Source organism: Cyclopterus lumpus, chromosome 5 (assembly GCF_009769545.1).
Source record: "Cyclopterus lumpus isolate fCycLum1 chromosome 5, fCycLum1.pri, whole genome shotgun sequence".
NCBI lineage: Eukaryota > Metazoa > Chordata > Actinopteri > Perciformes > Cyclopteridae > Cyclopterus > Cyclopterus lumpus.
The window spans coordinates 12,099,688-12,114,546 of record NC_046970.1 but is presented as its reverse complement, the minus strand read 5'-3'; the positions used below and the strand labels follow the sequence as shown (position 1 = coordinate 12,114,546).

General features: G+C 39.1%; 2 protein-coding genes across 4 annotated transcripts in view; one reads left to right on the top strand and one right to left on the bottom strand.

Annotated features, from left to right (window-relative positions):
- The first annotated feature begins 1,593 nt into the window (after positions 1 to 1,593).
- avil (advillin) lies at positions 1,594 to 11,314 on the top strand. The gene is made up of 19 exons (XM_034533785.1): positions 1,594 to 1,653; positions 1,875 to 1,949; positions 2,134 to 2,330; positions 2,414 to 2,522; positions 2,613 to 2,723; positions 3,673 to 3,878; positions 3,978 to 4,056; positions 4,255 to 4,353; positions 4,545 to 4,698; positions 4,796 to 4,896; positions 5,444 to 5,581; positions 5,707 to 5,865; positions 5,957 to 6,136; positions 8,393 to 8,550; positions 8,660 to 8,804; positions 8,920 to 9,108; positions 9,182 to 9,250; positions 9,634 to 9,744; positions 10,943 to 11,314. The coding sequence occupies exons 1-19, from the start codon at positions 1,594 to 1,596 to the stop codon at positions 11,054 to 11,056; spliced, it is 2,454 nt and encodes an 817-aa protein (XP_034389676.1). The 3' UTR covers positions 11,057 to 11,314.
- Positions 11,315 to 12,142: 828 nt separating this feature from the next.
- si:ch1073-456m8.1 (leucine-rich repeat flightless-interacting protein 1) overlaps positions 12,143 to 14,859 on the bottom strand; it is a 6,459-nt gene continuing 3,742 nt past the window's right edge. For all 3 annotated transcript variants that reach the window (XM_034532724.1, XM_034532726.1, XM_034532725.1), the window contains exon 6: positions 12,143 to 14,749. In XM_034532724.1, coding sequence (XP_034388615.1) covers positions 14,201 to 14,749 — 549 coding nt within the window. In that variant the 3' untranslated portion in view covers positions 12,143 to 14,200. The remainder of the gene's footprint in view (positions 14,750 to 14,859) is intronic.

Genomic DNA, 14,859 nt, shown 5'->3' with positions numbered 1-14,859 from the left:
GTTTGTTTGTATAAGCATGGGCTTATTTGAATATGTCTTTGTATTATATATGTTGTGATTATACAGGCCTACAAGTTGCTATACCAACCTGGATATATATGATTAAAACAGGATAAGCTGATTATTATTATTGACGTAGTTCAAACTTGGTAATGTTAGTATGTAATATTAAAATGTTTCTGGGTAGTGACTGTGTTTGATTATAACAGGATAAACATTTGTTATTTATCATTAAAAACTCTTGTTTGAAATGAAAGTAACTGACAGAGAATAAGGTATTAAGAAAATAGATTAATAATGTTTGTCAAATCTCTGAGTGGTGAGAATAAATGTAATCAGAAGTAGTTGACGTTGCTTTGCTAGTAGCGGCTAATGTAGCCTTCAGGTCAGCTCACTTCTTTCTAACCCACACCTCCGGATTGTTTTATTTTTCAAACTTGTTTTCACTCCACTGACGCTGACTCTAGAGTCAATGTATCAGATGTCATACAGCTCCTTATGCAGCCACAAAGGTTTGTATACATTTCTCACATCTGCAGTACAAAACCCTGTGAACAGACTTTGTAATGTGTAAAGGTTTCCTTCAAAACAAAATGTATGTAATTTAGCATTCATTCTTTATTTGATAAAAAATGTCTTAATGTGAGCTCTTTGCAGATAATTTGGGAGCAGTGTTCAGACCCTTTCAGGTGGATAGTTGCACAGGATGGGGCCACAGCGTTGTGCTCACTATTGTCACCGGACAAACCCACCTCACACAGGTGTGTCAGCAGTGCCAGAGTAAAGAACAACAAGGCCTGACGTCATCTGCTTCAGTGTGTGTAGAAGTTCACATCATTCTTTTAATATTCATAGTATGCACAGCAGATATATAATATATATAATACTACTAAAAAGAAAGCTAATAATGCTACTTATATTAATATAAACATATAATCGTTGTTATCTTTATGCTTATCAGTAGCTATAATAATGCATGTGTCATACCATTCTCGAGAAAGTCCAGAAACACAAAGTTATTATTTATAGACATTATTTCAACCCATTGCTGTGCATACATCCATTTATGGTGTGAATGTGGTGTACAGGGCACGGGGACAACATGGTGGTGATTACTGTGTGTGTTTGTCCATTTGAATATGAGTCAAGCCTTCTTTTCAGCACATTTGCCTACATGATTTTGTGTTTTCCTCAGTGATTCGATAGAACTCTGTGAGAGGTCCTGAAACATGCAAACATAGGCAAATGTTGTAGGTGCAGGGAGGATAAGAGGATTGAGGGCCTTTTATTATCAGATGACAGGGAAGTCTTCAAGAGGACAAGAATACCAGGTATGTTCTGTTGGATAATATATAAATTATGAGATTTGATCATTTTGGCTCGCTAAGGTTTCTTATGGTGTGCAGTTTATCAAGAGAAAAGAGACTAAAGAGGCAAGCCTTTTAAAATAATGTCCACATTTGTGTTGTTGTAGGTCTGTACTGAAGGAAATTGTATTTAATGTACCAAGAAAATGTGATTTGATAATGATCTCCTCTTCTAGAAAGCAACAACAGTGCACAAGAGCCACTGACACGAGTGCATCTGAGCAACATGGAGTACACATTTAGAGCAGTAACTCACAACTCTGGGATTATAATCTGGAGAATTGAGGTACTTTGATTTTACAGTATGACGCAACGGTTTCTGTTGACTGAAGTTTTCCCAAATCAGGTCTTTGGTTTCATGGGAAAAGAAAAAAAGAGTCTACTACTCCTGGAGTGAATGACTAAAACAGCAGTGATGATGTGGGGGAAAAACAAATTGAGGAATACTAGTTATTAGACTCTCTCTGGTTATTAGACTCTCTCTCTCTCCCTCTCTCTCTGCAACAGAAAATGGAGCTGGTCCAAGTGCCTGAGAAATCTTATGGAAACTTTTATGAGGGTGACTGCTACGTACTTCTGTCTGTAAGTCTGAGACGGTCACTTTTTGTGGTTTTGGGTGCCATGGCTGCTTGTTCGAAAACTAAAGCCCACTGTTGTATGTGACTTTGTATGTAGTGCAGCAGAAACAAAAGGCGTTTGTCTTTTAAAATATCAGATAAGATCCTGGTCTGCACATCACACCACTCTGTTTCCCCTCTCTCCACAGACCCAGAAGGTGAGCAGCTCTCTCTGTTATGATATCCACTACTGGATCGGCTCACAGTCCACTCAGGATGAACAGGGTGCAGCTGCTGTGTACACCATACAGCTCGATGAATTTTTGGGTTCCACTCCCATCCAGCACCGCGAGGTTCAGAACCACGAGTCTGATGCCTTTAAGGGCTACTTCAAACAAGGAATAATGTGAGTGAAAATGTTGGTACAGAAGGCAATCGCTTTAAAGACAATGAAAGAAACCCTAATAATGATCATCCTGTCTTGTTTAGCTGTAAGAAAGGTGGAGTTGCATCAGGCATGAGACACACTGAAACCAACTGCTATGATATCAAGAGACTGCTTCATGTCAAAGGGAAGAAAAGAGTGATTGCAAACGAGGTGTGCCACACTTTATAGTGGTTATTTAACATTATGGGACATTTTGGGATGTCAGGAAGAGAGAGAGCTTTATGTTTGAAATTGTTTCAGGTGGAGATGAGCTGGAAGAGCTTCAACCTTGGAGATGTGTTTTTGTTGGACATTGGGAAGACCATCGTTCAGTGGAACGGACCCAAGTGTAACAAACAAGAAAAGCTTAAAGTAAGATTTTTGTGTTGAATAGGGGAAAAAAACATGAGCATTTACTCCACATTTTTTCACTCTAAGATTCGTTATGTTCAATAACACAGGATATGCAGTGATATGACAAAAATCAGCTTACCATTGAATGCATTTACTGTATTAAAATATACTGTATTTCTGAGTGTACTATAATAGTATAACAATAACTTTTCATATTTTACTATCTAAATGTTCTTATATATAAATATTTTATGATCATGTGAATTGAAAAGTGACATGGAAGTCACATTTTCCTCCTCTTTCAGCTCTAGTGTTCTATTTACAGCATTTTATCTGAATGTGAGATTTATGTTTGAGGCGTAGACTCTGAAACAAGACTGCTTTCCATGGCGCCCTCACCAGATCTAAATATCATGTTTAAACCTCTATGGAAAGCTGTGGGAGTGTGCAGTCAAAGCTCATTTCCTTCTTCCTGCAAGAAGGTCTGATGCTATGAATGATTCATTATCCCACTGCACACAGTTCAAAACTACCTAACAGCAATGCAGTGAGGACTGAAGCTTTCTGGGCATTGATATTTACATAATATTATCTACCTCACATTTAAGTTAGTTCAGATATACTATTTATGTATTAGTTAGGTCACATGTCTTATCATAATATATGGAATTCAGCAAACAACTGTATCTACCTGACAGAGAATGAAGTCGCTCTTCCTCTGTGTGTGTTGTTGTCGAAGCTTTGTTGACATAGTTTATGCATGTCCATGCATGTGAGTGTGCCCCTCTGGCTAGCAAACGGCTGCCGCTCTGGACTGCGCTTATACAGCTGTTAAGTGTATCAGATATAACATGAAATCTCCCTTAATTTTTCAAACAGACTTTATAATATATTTGATAACTGGTAATGGATTTTTTTATTTATTCTGAAACTTCTTGATTTTGTGGTTTGTCTTTGTTCTACTTAGGGTATGATGTTGGCCAAAGACATCCGAGACAGAGAGAGAGGAGGCCGGGCAGAGATCCGAGTGATCGAAGGTGATGGAGAGAGCAACTCTCCTCAAAACATGGAGATCCTGAATGGTGTTCTTGGAGAAAGAAGCTCAAAGCTGACAGACGGACCTCTAGATGAAACTGCTGACCAGGAACAGAAGTCGAAACTCACTCTCTACCAGTGAGCGGCTTCCAGGATGTGGCTTACAGCATTTCATGTAGTTCATGTACAGTTAAAGTGCTGTTAGCTACTTCTCATTTGTTTGTGCCTTTATTTCAGTGTGACAGATGCTGATGGTCAGATGAAGGTCACAGAAGTTGCTTCGAGACCACTTGTTCAGAATCTCCTGAACCATGAAGTGAGTTGAGGCAATATTGACCAAATAAAGAATGTGTACACTTTATTTTATGGCCACACCAAGATAGGTGCCAATGCCACCATGGAAGGTGTTATGGTTTAACCATTCCTGTTCACTACTGTCTGGACTCAAATGACTCGAACCAATAGTTTATTTACTGATGGTAAGAAATTATGTATTATATAATTGTTTGTTTAGGACTGCTACTTCCTGGATCAGGGTGGGACAAAGATCTTTGTATGGAAGGGGAAAAAAGCAAACAAAGCTGAGAGACAGGCTGCTATGGAAAGAGCTTTGGTGAGTGACTCTACATCAGACCTTCACATGTATCCTTAGCTTGTGTTTGATTGCTTTTGCACACCAATGTATTAGATACAACACCTCGCTGAAACTAAAACTAAAACTAATGCAGTCTGATACAACAGTCCTGCAAGAAATTATACCAGTGTATTTGTTATGATTTTGTCTGATTGGCTGTTATACTGTAGGAGTTCATCAAAGCGAAAAATTACTTGATCACTACAAATGTGGAGACGGTAAATGACGGGGCAGAGTCAGCTCTCTTCAAGCAGCTGTTCCAGAGGTGGACTGTAAAGGACCAGACTCAAGGTCTGGGCAAAGTGCATACAAGAGGAAAAGTGGGTATGTGTGTTTATAACTTTTCATAAATACAACCAGCACAGACCAAAATAAAAAAATGCTCCAAATGAAAATAAAAATAAACTAAATTTTGCTTCAGCTCATATCAAACAGGAAAAGTTTGATGCCTCTCTGATGCACGTGATGCCAGAGGTTGCTGCACAGGAGCGAATGGTGGACAATGGCTCAGGTCAAGTGGAGGTAACTGTCACAATTTCACTTTGAAGAGAATCAGTCTATCATCTACTGTATCAACAGGTCAAACAACTAATGACTGAATACTGTCAGTGTCTACCGTGCTATGCTACCATTAGCATTTAGCTCAAAGTGCAGCTAAGCGTAGGAACAGTTAAAGAGGACAAACTGAACTGCATTACCAACAGGGCCGGTCTCAGTACCAAGATCCTTGGGGGCCCCTTGTTATCTGTGTGATAATTGCTTTGTAGTAATTTGATTAATGATGACTCAAGACATCCTTTTTTACAGCTGACATTTTGACTTGTCATTGCAGGAAAAGCAGCAGGTGTCACTAATAACATTAATGATGGCTCTGTTCTGTTCAATTAAGCTATGCCAGTGTGACAGGTGTGCTATTCTTACTGTGACATGTCAAAATGTGTCCTGTAAAAAAAAGGCCTACTTTGCTTTGTATTTCTTACCAACATCTTTTTTTCTATTGTGTAATGAGTGTTACGGCCTGATACAGACATTAAATGCAACTCTGTGATTTTGTGTTAATGAAACCCAGGTGTGGAGATTGGAGAATCTAGAGCGTGTCCCCGTGGACCCTGAATGGTACGGATACTTCTATGGAGGAGACTGCTACCTGATCCTCTACACTTACTTGGTTAACAACAAGAAGGGCTACCTGCTCTACATATGGCAGGTGAGAATTTGTTTCACACCCAGTGTATTACATAATGATAATAATTTATGTTCATATCCCTGCTTTACTATTTTTTGTATTATTACTGAAATATATGATGAAATATTTCACCCCTTTATTTTCAGGGTCGTCATGCGACAACAGATGAAGTTGCAGCCTCAGCATTTCAGGCTGTGGACTTGGATCAGAAATACGGTGGTGAGCCAGTTCAAGTGAGAGTAACAATGGGCAAAGAACCAAGACACTTTTTGGCGATGTTCAAAGCTAAAATGGTCATCTTTGAGGTACGACTGCATTTATAATTGTTTATCTGTAAATGTTCTGGTGTATAAAGTTTCAATACCAGTACAGACTATTTCTTGTTTTTTCTGTAAGGGGGGCACATCAAGAAAAGGGTCCACTGACCCAGAGCCACCAATAAGGTTGTTCCAGGTCCATGGTTCTGACCCGTCCAACACAAAAGCCATTGAGGTTCCTGCGCTGGCCACCTCTCTGAACTCCAATGATGTGTTTTTACTAAAGAGCCAATCAGGAATCTTTCTGTGGTGTGGAAAGGTAAGACAGGTGTTGCAATCAGTTCAATCAGGAGAGACTTCATTATAATTGTGCAATAATGCATTACATATTCATCAAATTTGAATAGTGCAAAGTATTTGGCGATTAGACTCCATCCTGAAGTAGGGTAATCGAGGGGTAGTGATGTTGAGGTCAGACAAGGCAGAATCCCCCCGCAGTCCAGACACTGGTAGTGGTGGTGATGAAGGGAGTTGCTGCAATCCGATTACTGTGATGCTGACTGGGGTGGAAGAGGGTCGCATCCGAATAGAGATTTTTAAAGTTTAACAGCAATGGTGATTGGCTTAAGGAAACTGTGCAGACTATTGGTTAATTTAAAGTGAAAGCCCATAATCAGCTGATAGAGTAGTCACAGGGAGAAATAGAGGCTGAGAGAATATGAATTCAATTCAGTTTATTTTGCCCAATATTACAAATTTGCCTCAGAGGGCTTTACAATCTGTACACATAGGACATCCGTGTCCCAGGACTTCACATCGGATCAGGAAAAAATCCCCAAAAATAACCTTTCACAGGGAAAAAAGGGAAGAAACCTTCAGGAGAGCAACAGAGGAGGATCCCTCTCCCCGGATGGACAGAAGCAATAGATGTCATGTGTACAGAATGAACAGAATTACATAAACACATTCAAATGAATATGACAATGTATGAACGGACCTCCACAATCCATGAAACAGAAGGAGGTAGAGAGGAAGGGGGGGGGCGGGGTCTACTCTTAAATGAGGTGACTGTGTCTGCCTCCCGGACTGAAAGTGGAAGCTGGTTCCAAAAAAGAGGAGCTTGATAACTGAAGGCTCTGGCTCCCATCCTAATGTTGAAGACTCTAGGAACCACGAGTAGCCCCGCATTTAGTGAGCTCAGCTCTCTAGTGGGGTAATATGGTACTACAAGCTCCTTAAGATATGATGGTGCATCACCAATCAAGGCTTTGATTTTTTGAAATGTTACGTAGATCAAAAAAATGCAGTTCTTGAGATTTGCTTCACATGGAGTTAAAGGACAGTCTCGATCAAAGATAACACTGAGATTCTTTACAGTGGAGTTGGATGCCAGGGCAATGCCATCTACAGAAACCACATCACCAGATAATTGATCTCTGAGGTGTTCAGGGCCGAGTAAAATAACTTCAGTTTTGTCTGAGTTTAACATCAGGAAGTTGCCGGTCATCCATGTTTTTATGTCTTTAAGACATGCTTGAAGTTTAGCGAACTGGTTGGTCTCCTCTGGTTTGATCGATAGATATAATTGAGTATCATCTGCATAACAATGAAAGTTTATGGAGTGTTTCCTGATAATGTTACCCAAAGGAAGCATATATAAGGTAAATAAAATTGGTCCAAGCACAGAACCTTGTGGAACTCCGTGATTAACACTGGTGGTCATTGAGGCTTCATCGTTTACAAATACAAATTGTGATCGATCTGATAAATATGATTTAAACCAGCTTAGTGCGGTACCTGAAATGCCAATCGACTGATCCAGTCTCTGTTATAGGACGTCATGATCAATGGTGTCGAACGCAGCACTAAGGTCTAACAAATCAAGTACGGAGATGAGTCCTTTATCTGATGCATGAATGAAAAGGAGTGTAGCCATAATCAGCTGATAGAATAGTCACAGGGAGAAATAGAGGCTGAGAAATTATGAATGAAAAGGAGTGTAAAGAGAGTCTTCCTGAACTTCCGCTTAAGCTTCATATAGTTACACTTATAATTCACTGAAATGTATTAGGGTGACGATACAATATAACACTTTTTTATAGCGGTTTCTTATATTTTATATATTTCTGTGTGTATGTTCACATTTGTTTGTATTTTTACATGAAGGTAAAAATATAATTAAAGATAATATGTAGAAACTCACATCCAGAAACATATGTCTACTTTTTGTCTGGGACTGTTTTCATGTTTTGAGTACGATAATGCTTTAAATAACAATATGCTTCCAACATTGTGGCAACAGTTTTGAGAAGGCCCTGCACAAAGCCAGATATTGCATTAAAACAAAGAGGTTAGCGCCCAACCTCACTAACACTCTTGTGACTGAATGGGAGTTCCCTACAGACAGGTTCAAAAACCAGTTGGAAAGTCTTCCCAAAATAATGTTATAGCAGCATGTTGATACCATTGGTTTTGGATGAGATGTTGTACAGTCCCATATGGGTAATGTTTGGGTGTCCATTTAATTTTGGCCATACAGTGTACATGCTATGTATGGCTGAATTTGTATTGCCAGGGATCCAGTGGAGATGAGAGAGCCATGGCAAAGGAGGTGAGCTCTGTGATTGGCCAGAACTCACAGCAAGGCTCTGAAGAGATAGTGGCAGAGGGTCAGGAGCCCATTGAATTCTGGGAGTTGCTTGGAGGGAAAGCTCCCTATGCTAGTGGCAAGAGGTGATGATGACACACTACTAATATTTGCAAAATGGCTTCATGGAGATTGTTGCAGCGATAGTAATACGCTTGTTTTCCACTCTTTTGCATGTCACGTGGTTGACTGCAGATTACAGCAGATGGTTTCTGACCACCAGCCTCGCTTGTTCGAATGCTCCAATAAGACGGGCCGTTTCATTGTGACCGAGGTGACTCAGTTCACTCAGGACGACCTCAATGAGGATGATGTCATGCTGCTGGACACATGGGACCAGGTATGATAGACACTTAAGCACGGTACAAAGCTGAAGGATAACATCCTCAATGTACCTGCATTTTTGTTCCATGTTACTTAATCTAAAAAGTGCCTTTTCTTATCGTTGGTCCCAGGTGTTTCTTTGGATCGGTAAAGAAACCAATGAGGTAGAGCGCAAAGAATCAGTGGTGACAAGCCAAGAGTACCTGCGCACCCACCCGGGCGCCAGAGATCCAGGCACCCTCATTCTCTTGATCAAGCAGGGATTTGAGCCACCCACATTCACTGGGTGGTTCACAGCCTGGGACCCCTCAAAATGGATTGTGAGCATTTAACTGAAATGGAGCATCAACATGTACATTGATGAGAAAAAAAACTAACATTTCTTTCTTTTAGGGAGGAAAGAGCTATGAGGAGTTGAAGAAGGAGTTGGGAGAAGAAGCAACACCGGTTAATGTTACAACCGTATGTGAGGTCTTGTTTATTTTTCAAGCTTTTTCCAGGAACAAATTATTTTTCTTGTTCTATGTTAGTGTTTAAGGTAATAATGTTGTATTACATACAGAAGGACATTCAGGAACGGTTACTGTAGGACTGCAAAAGTCCGGTCTAACCTCAAGCATTAACTGGTGACAATCAAGGGACATCACAAAAACATGGAAGAATTTTGAATAGTTGGCTAGCTAAACTTGAATATGTATAAGAGCTTTGATAAAATGTAAGTGAGGAGTCAAAAACTTGCATTAACAAAGTACTCGACCATCATCTGATTCAATGCCACAACAGGAATTGATAAATTAGATACAAATATGAATAATCCTAAATGGAACCTGAATGTGACTTTCTAGGAGCAGGACTGTGTTGAAAGTGAGAAAAGCTGTCAGTCTTTTCCACCAGACGACTTGGTCAACAAGCTCGTCAACGAGCTGCCTGAAGGTGTTGACCCAACCCAGAAAGAGGTAGGTAGAGTGTGTGTGTGTGAGTGAGTGAGTGTGTGTGTGTGCGCCAGTTCAATTTAAGCCACCACATTTGTGCACTTTGCCCCTGAAACAGTTACAATGTATCTTTTGCATAATCCAACTAGTCATGGCAGAAATAAAACTTTGATGGTGAGATAGATTACATTTTTTCAAGCAAAAGAACTGCAATGTTTCAGGTTGATTTTGACAAGGTTTCTTTTTTTGTTATCTTATATAGCAAAACATACCCATATATTAAAGCGATATGCCTTATGGGAAATAACACATTGTTGCAGTGTAGGACAGGTGGACCAAAATGCAGAACACTGACAAGCAGTTGGTGTAGGTTAAAGAAGTCTATTGTGAGACCAGGCTGGACGAGGATGAGATATGTGGGCAGGTTTGGGAGCAGACAAGCTGACAGGAATCCTGGATCACAGGGAACAGACACAAATATACATTGTCATATTCATGACAAATGAATATATATATGAATATGACAAATATACATTGTCATATTCATGTAATGTGTTTATGTAATTTTGTAAATGCTGTTCATTCTGTACACATGACATCTATTGCTTCTGTCCATCCGGGGAGAGGGATCCTCCTCTGTTGCTCTCCTGAAGGTTTCTTCCCTTTTTTCCCTGTGAAATGTTGTTTTTGGGGAGTTTTTCCTGATCCGATGTGAGGTCCTGGGACAGGGATGTCGTATGTGTACAGATTGTAAAGCCCTCTGAGGCAAATTTGTGATATTGGGCTATACAAAATAAACTGAATTAATGAAACTGAAAATTAATTCAGGAACAAGAATACAAGTACAACTCACCAAACTTGGCCTGAGCATATGCTACCACATTAGTTGAACATTTGGTACGGATAGTTTGACCCGCGGGGGTGATGAGAAGCAGGCGTGCAGACTGGGGGGGAGGATTAGCTGATTGTAGACAGGTGTGTATGATGAGCTGAGCTGGGAGCGAGGAGAGCCAGGAGGACCACACCCACACACAGACAGGGATGTGCTGGAAACACAGGGTAGGGAGAAATACTAGGAAGTAAGCAGCAGCACAGACATGCCCGTGACACGCAAACACTCTTTTCAGACATTGAGAATACAAAACTGAAACTTTATTCAGAATATTTACATTTTATTTAATCATTTGTTTTAACTAACTAAAATTTGAGAACTGTTTTTCAGAAACACCTGTCTGACTCCGACTTCAACCACGTATTTGGGATCACCAAAGACGACTTTGCCAGCATGCCGCGGTGGAAACAACTGAACATGAAGAAAGTAAAGGGGATGTTTTGATCAGATTTTTTCTGTATTAGAAATCCACTACTATACTTTGTGCCAGTTCCCAATCCACTACAATTAATGACTTTCCACGTAAATTCATTCGGATTTTATTGTAATTCATACAGTTGCTCCAAATTACTGTATTAAAACTCTTTAATACTTTATTATTTTTAAAATCTGTGCTGATATTGTACAATCGACACTGACTAATTGTTTGTGATAATATTATTTGAACTCACAGTATGAAAAAATATAAACTGTATTGCCTATTGTGCTGTTTGTGTTTGTGTGTATATAAAACAATATATATTTAGAATGAATACATGTAAAATAGAAATAGCAACCAGAACATTAAAAACTGAAATAAATAGGCACATACGTAAAACATGTAATTTATCAAACTCATCGGTACCAAACATTTATGTGACTTTTCTAATTATTTTTACTTCTGACGAGGGTAATGCGAAAGGTTGCGTGTGTACGTGCGTCTGTGAGTGAGTGTGCACCTCCACGGCTAATCTCACATTCTGCACGAGCAAACTGCTTATTATTTTGGGTGGTCAGTTATGTCTGCATGCTTAAGGAGCTCTCAGTCTGTTTTTAACTGTCATTGACTGTGGCAGTAGTCGTTCCAGGAACATCCAGGAACTCTACTGAGTGCACCTTTCTAGTTAACTCACTCCTGAACACCAGAGGTCTACTGTGCCATCTGTTGGACAAATAACAGGTCAGGACAAAATATTTCAGGGAACAAAAAAATGTAAAAGGTTCCTTCATGTATTTCCAGGAATACAGTAGTTCAGTGTTATCAATGCTGATGAAATTATCTGTTATACTTTTACAGCATTTCAAATTTCATAGTAACCTTGCAAGTTGGGGAAAGGTGACATTTGACTTCAGAATTTCCATAATTATTATCATCAATGCCATTTTCCATTTTTACATGAGTTTCTCTGTAGGCACGGCCAGAACGGTCCTTCTGTTTTCATAACTATAACTATCTAAGTATCTTTAGTTAGTTTTAAAGCTGCTTATGATGGTGATTCCTTTATCACGTCATGATTATAAATATAAGTTGAAATAAATGACAAATTTGCATTAGCATTATTCACATTTTTTAATTTGATATGTCTGGAATGTATTATTCGTTACAAGTATAAATGTATGTAATTTACAGTTACATTTGAACATGTCATACAAAACAAATGTCAAAAATATGTAGACCCATTGCATTAAGGAAAATGAAACACAAAATCCCTTTGATTACAAATTGTCAATAAACCCACTGCTGTCTGTTAAAAATCAAAAATAGCTCCAGTGATGGAAGTCTAAGTCAGAGTGACCTAACTTTACTAGTTTGTTTCAACAAACCAAATCCTCTGACCTGACAGGAAATCAACAGGAACATAAAATTAATCGTGGATGACAACATAAACAATCATTGATTGTGGAAACATCTGACCAACGTTGGTTGGAAATGACCTGACCACAGTAACCATAACCTCCCATCGGCTTATTGTGTGGAACAAACGGCATGTATTCTGAGTCGTTTGTGTCCGAGGCTTTGTGTATCATGGCAGCCAACACAACAAATAATCAGGTGAATCAGCATAATGTTGAAATGCAAAAGGCAAATGAGTCAATACAAACATTAACACACTGCCTTAAACTCACAAAATAAAAAGCAGCTGAATGCCACAGCATTCTACCTATTTTCAAATGTCCACTTTGTGTGAATTTTGTAAAGAGCCACCATAACAGAACAGGAAATGACAGAATGATACATTATTTGCAAACAAAATTTAAATCCCTTCAAAATACCAATTGTTGCAGTAAATACCATATCAAATTGTTATGTTATATATGTGTACATTATATATACGTGCAAAAGTACTGATTGACATCAATTCATGTGATATTTGGAAATCAATATACATTCTTAGGTACTCGTACAAACTATCACACATGAGTTGAAAGGTTCTATTCCTGCCTTGAGCATGAAAGAAATCCAACATTGTAAAAAGCAAATTGTGATTAAATACAAAGTGTTTACAGCAATCAGAGAAGTCAAAAGAGACTACTTACAGCAAATTTCACTGCAAATGTGCAAACATACAGTATCACCATGCAGGCAGAGAAGGCGCCTGCAGCAGGTCAGCTCGTTGCGTGTTTGGTTGTTAAGGGAATGTTGTTTCTCATGAAATCGGACAAATTTATGCCACAATACAAGAACTTTAAAAAGTGCAAATGCGGCCAAATCCATTTCCCTAAATTCAACATTAAAACAGGAAAAAGGGGTGTAAATAGTAAGTTAAAAACAATTAAACATCTTATCGTAAAGATCAACAAGGCAGCAAATAAATGGCATTTTCCCTTCCTTAAAAAAAAAAATCGCTATCTTATAGACTTTATTCCTACGTTTCTGATGCGATAGGAGCCAAAATAGAAAAACCATCCCTGTCAAAATAATTACAGAGCTCCCTTTATTTTGTCTACAGGTAAATCCTGATATCTGACCTGGCAGCTGTTGGTAAAGAAACAAACCTTATTAAAAGGAGGTAAACGGTAAAAGCAGCACGGACTATTATCCATGTCTATCCACAAATTACAAAACAGATATGACAAATAGAAAAATAAATCATTGGCAAAGAATATTAAGTAGTCAGTAGTGGAATTACAGCTAGTAAACCTCCTGGATCCTGAGTTTCTTTGTTGTGACTTTAAAACCTACACTTACGGTGTATTACAACTCATTATTAGTAAAGCTGCAATTGTGTAAAATTATCATTAAAATTACCCAGAGCCTCTAGCGGCGTCTTAAAATTCCCACCAGCGGTCCAAATCCCAAAGATATTTTTGTTTACTATATGAGAAAGAAAAGCAGCACATTTTCACAATTCAGAAGCTAAAACCAACAGTTAATTGGAATTTTCATGAAAATTGACAGAAACGATCAAATCGATTGTCAGAATAGTGGCTGATTAATTTTCTTTCCATTGTCTACTTGTTAGAGTTCTAATTATTAGGTATTGTTGGCCTCAAGGTTTTTAAAGAAAAATAATGTCAGATGTGGGTAAATCAAAGAGCTCTTGAATTACACCAAATGATCAATAATCAATCACCTTTACCCTTTTATCCAGTGGTAGATGAAACAGATTAAGACACAACACAAGCGTCAGGGTTTTTGAGGTCTTGGGTTTTCTCGTCATTGACCAGGCAGTTGTTAGGAGAACTTTTCTCAGAATCATCAGGCAGCTCCAAATTGTCCACTTCACCCGGAAACATCCTGTCCTGCTCTGGAGTCTCAGCAGATGCATCCTCGTAGGCACTTGCTATGCTGTCGGAGTCGTTCCTGTCCGGAGAAGGATCTCGTCCGTCCTTGACACCGTTTTCGTAAGGCCTCTGTAGGACGCCGTCTGCAGAGGACGGGTCGTCCACTGCAAGAGACGGCATGTGGTCCAGGGGCTTAGTGACCATCTTCCGCAGCTTCGTCAGGAGGCTTCCCTCATCCTCTACTTCTTCGGTCTGTCCTACCTTCTCTGACGCTCTGCCTCTGCTTTCACTGCCTTGGGGTTCACACAGCAAGGAGTCTTTCATCGATTCCTTTGTATCATTTTCCATTTGTCGTCCTTGACTCATTACCCCATCCACACTGTCACGTGTGTTCACTGTAGCAGATGCTTTGTTATCTTTATCTTGGTTGTCCTGCAAAGAGAAATTGAGTTGTCCATAAGTTAAGTGTCCTTCCAGATCAAACACAATATCATTTCATTTGCTACTTAAGTATTGTGTCTAAATGTGCATGTCAATTGAAT

Excerpts from the sequence above, each read along its gene's own strand:
- avil (XM_034533785.1), top strand. The coding sequence starts at position 1,594 with ATGGAGTACACATTTAGAGCAGTAACTCACAACTCTGGGATTATAATC. Across the intron at positions 2,331-2,413 it reads TACTTCAAACAAGGAATAAT|CTGTAAGAAAGGTGGAGTTG; the intron begins GTGAGTGAAAAT and ends TGTCTTGTTTAG. Across the intron at positions 9,745-10,942 it reads TTGACCCAACCCAGAAAGAG|AAACACCTGTCTGACTCCGA; the intron begins GTAGGTAGAGTG and ends ACTGTTTTTCAG.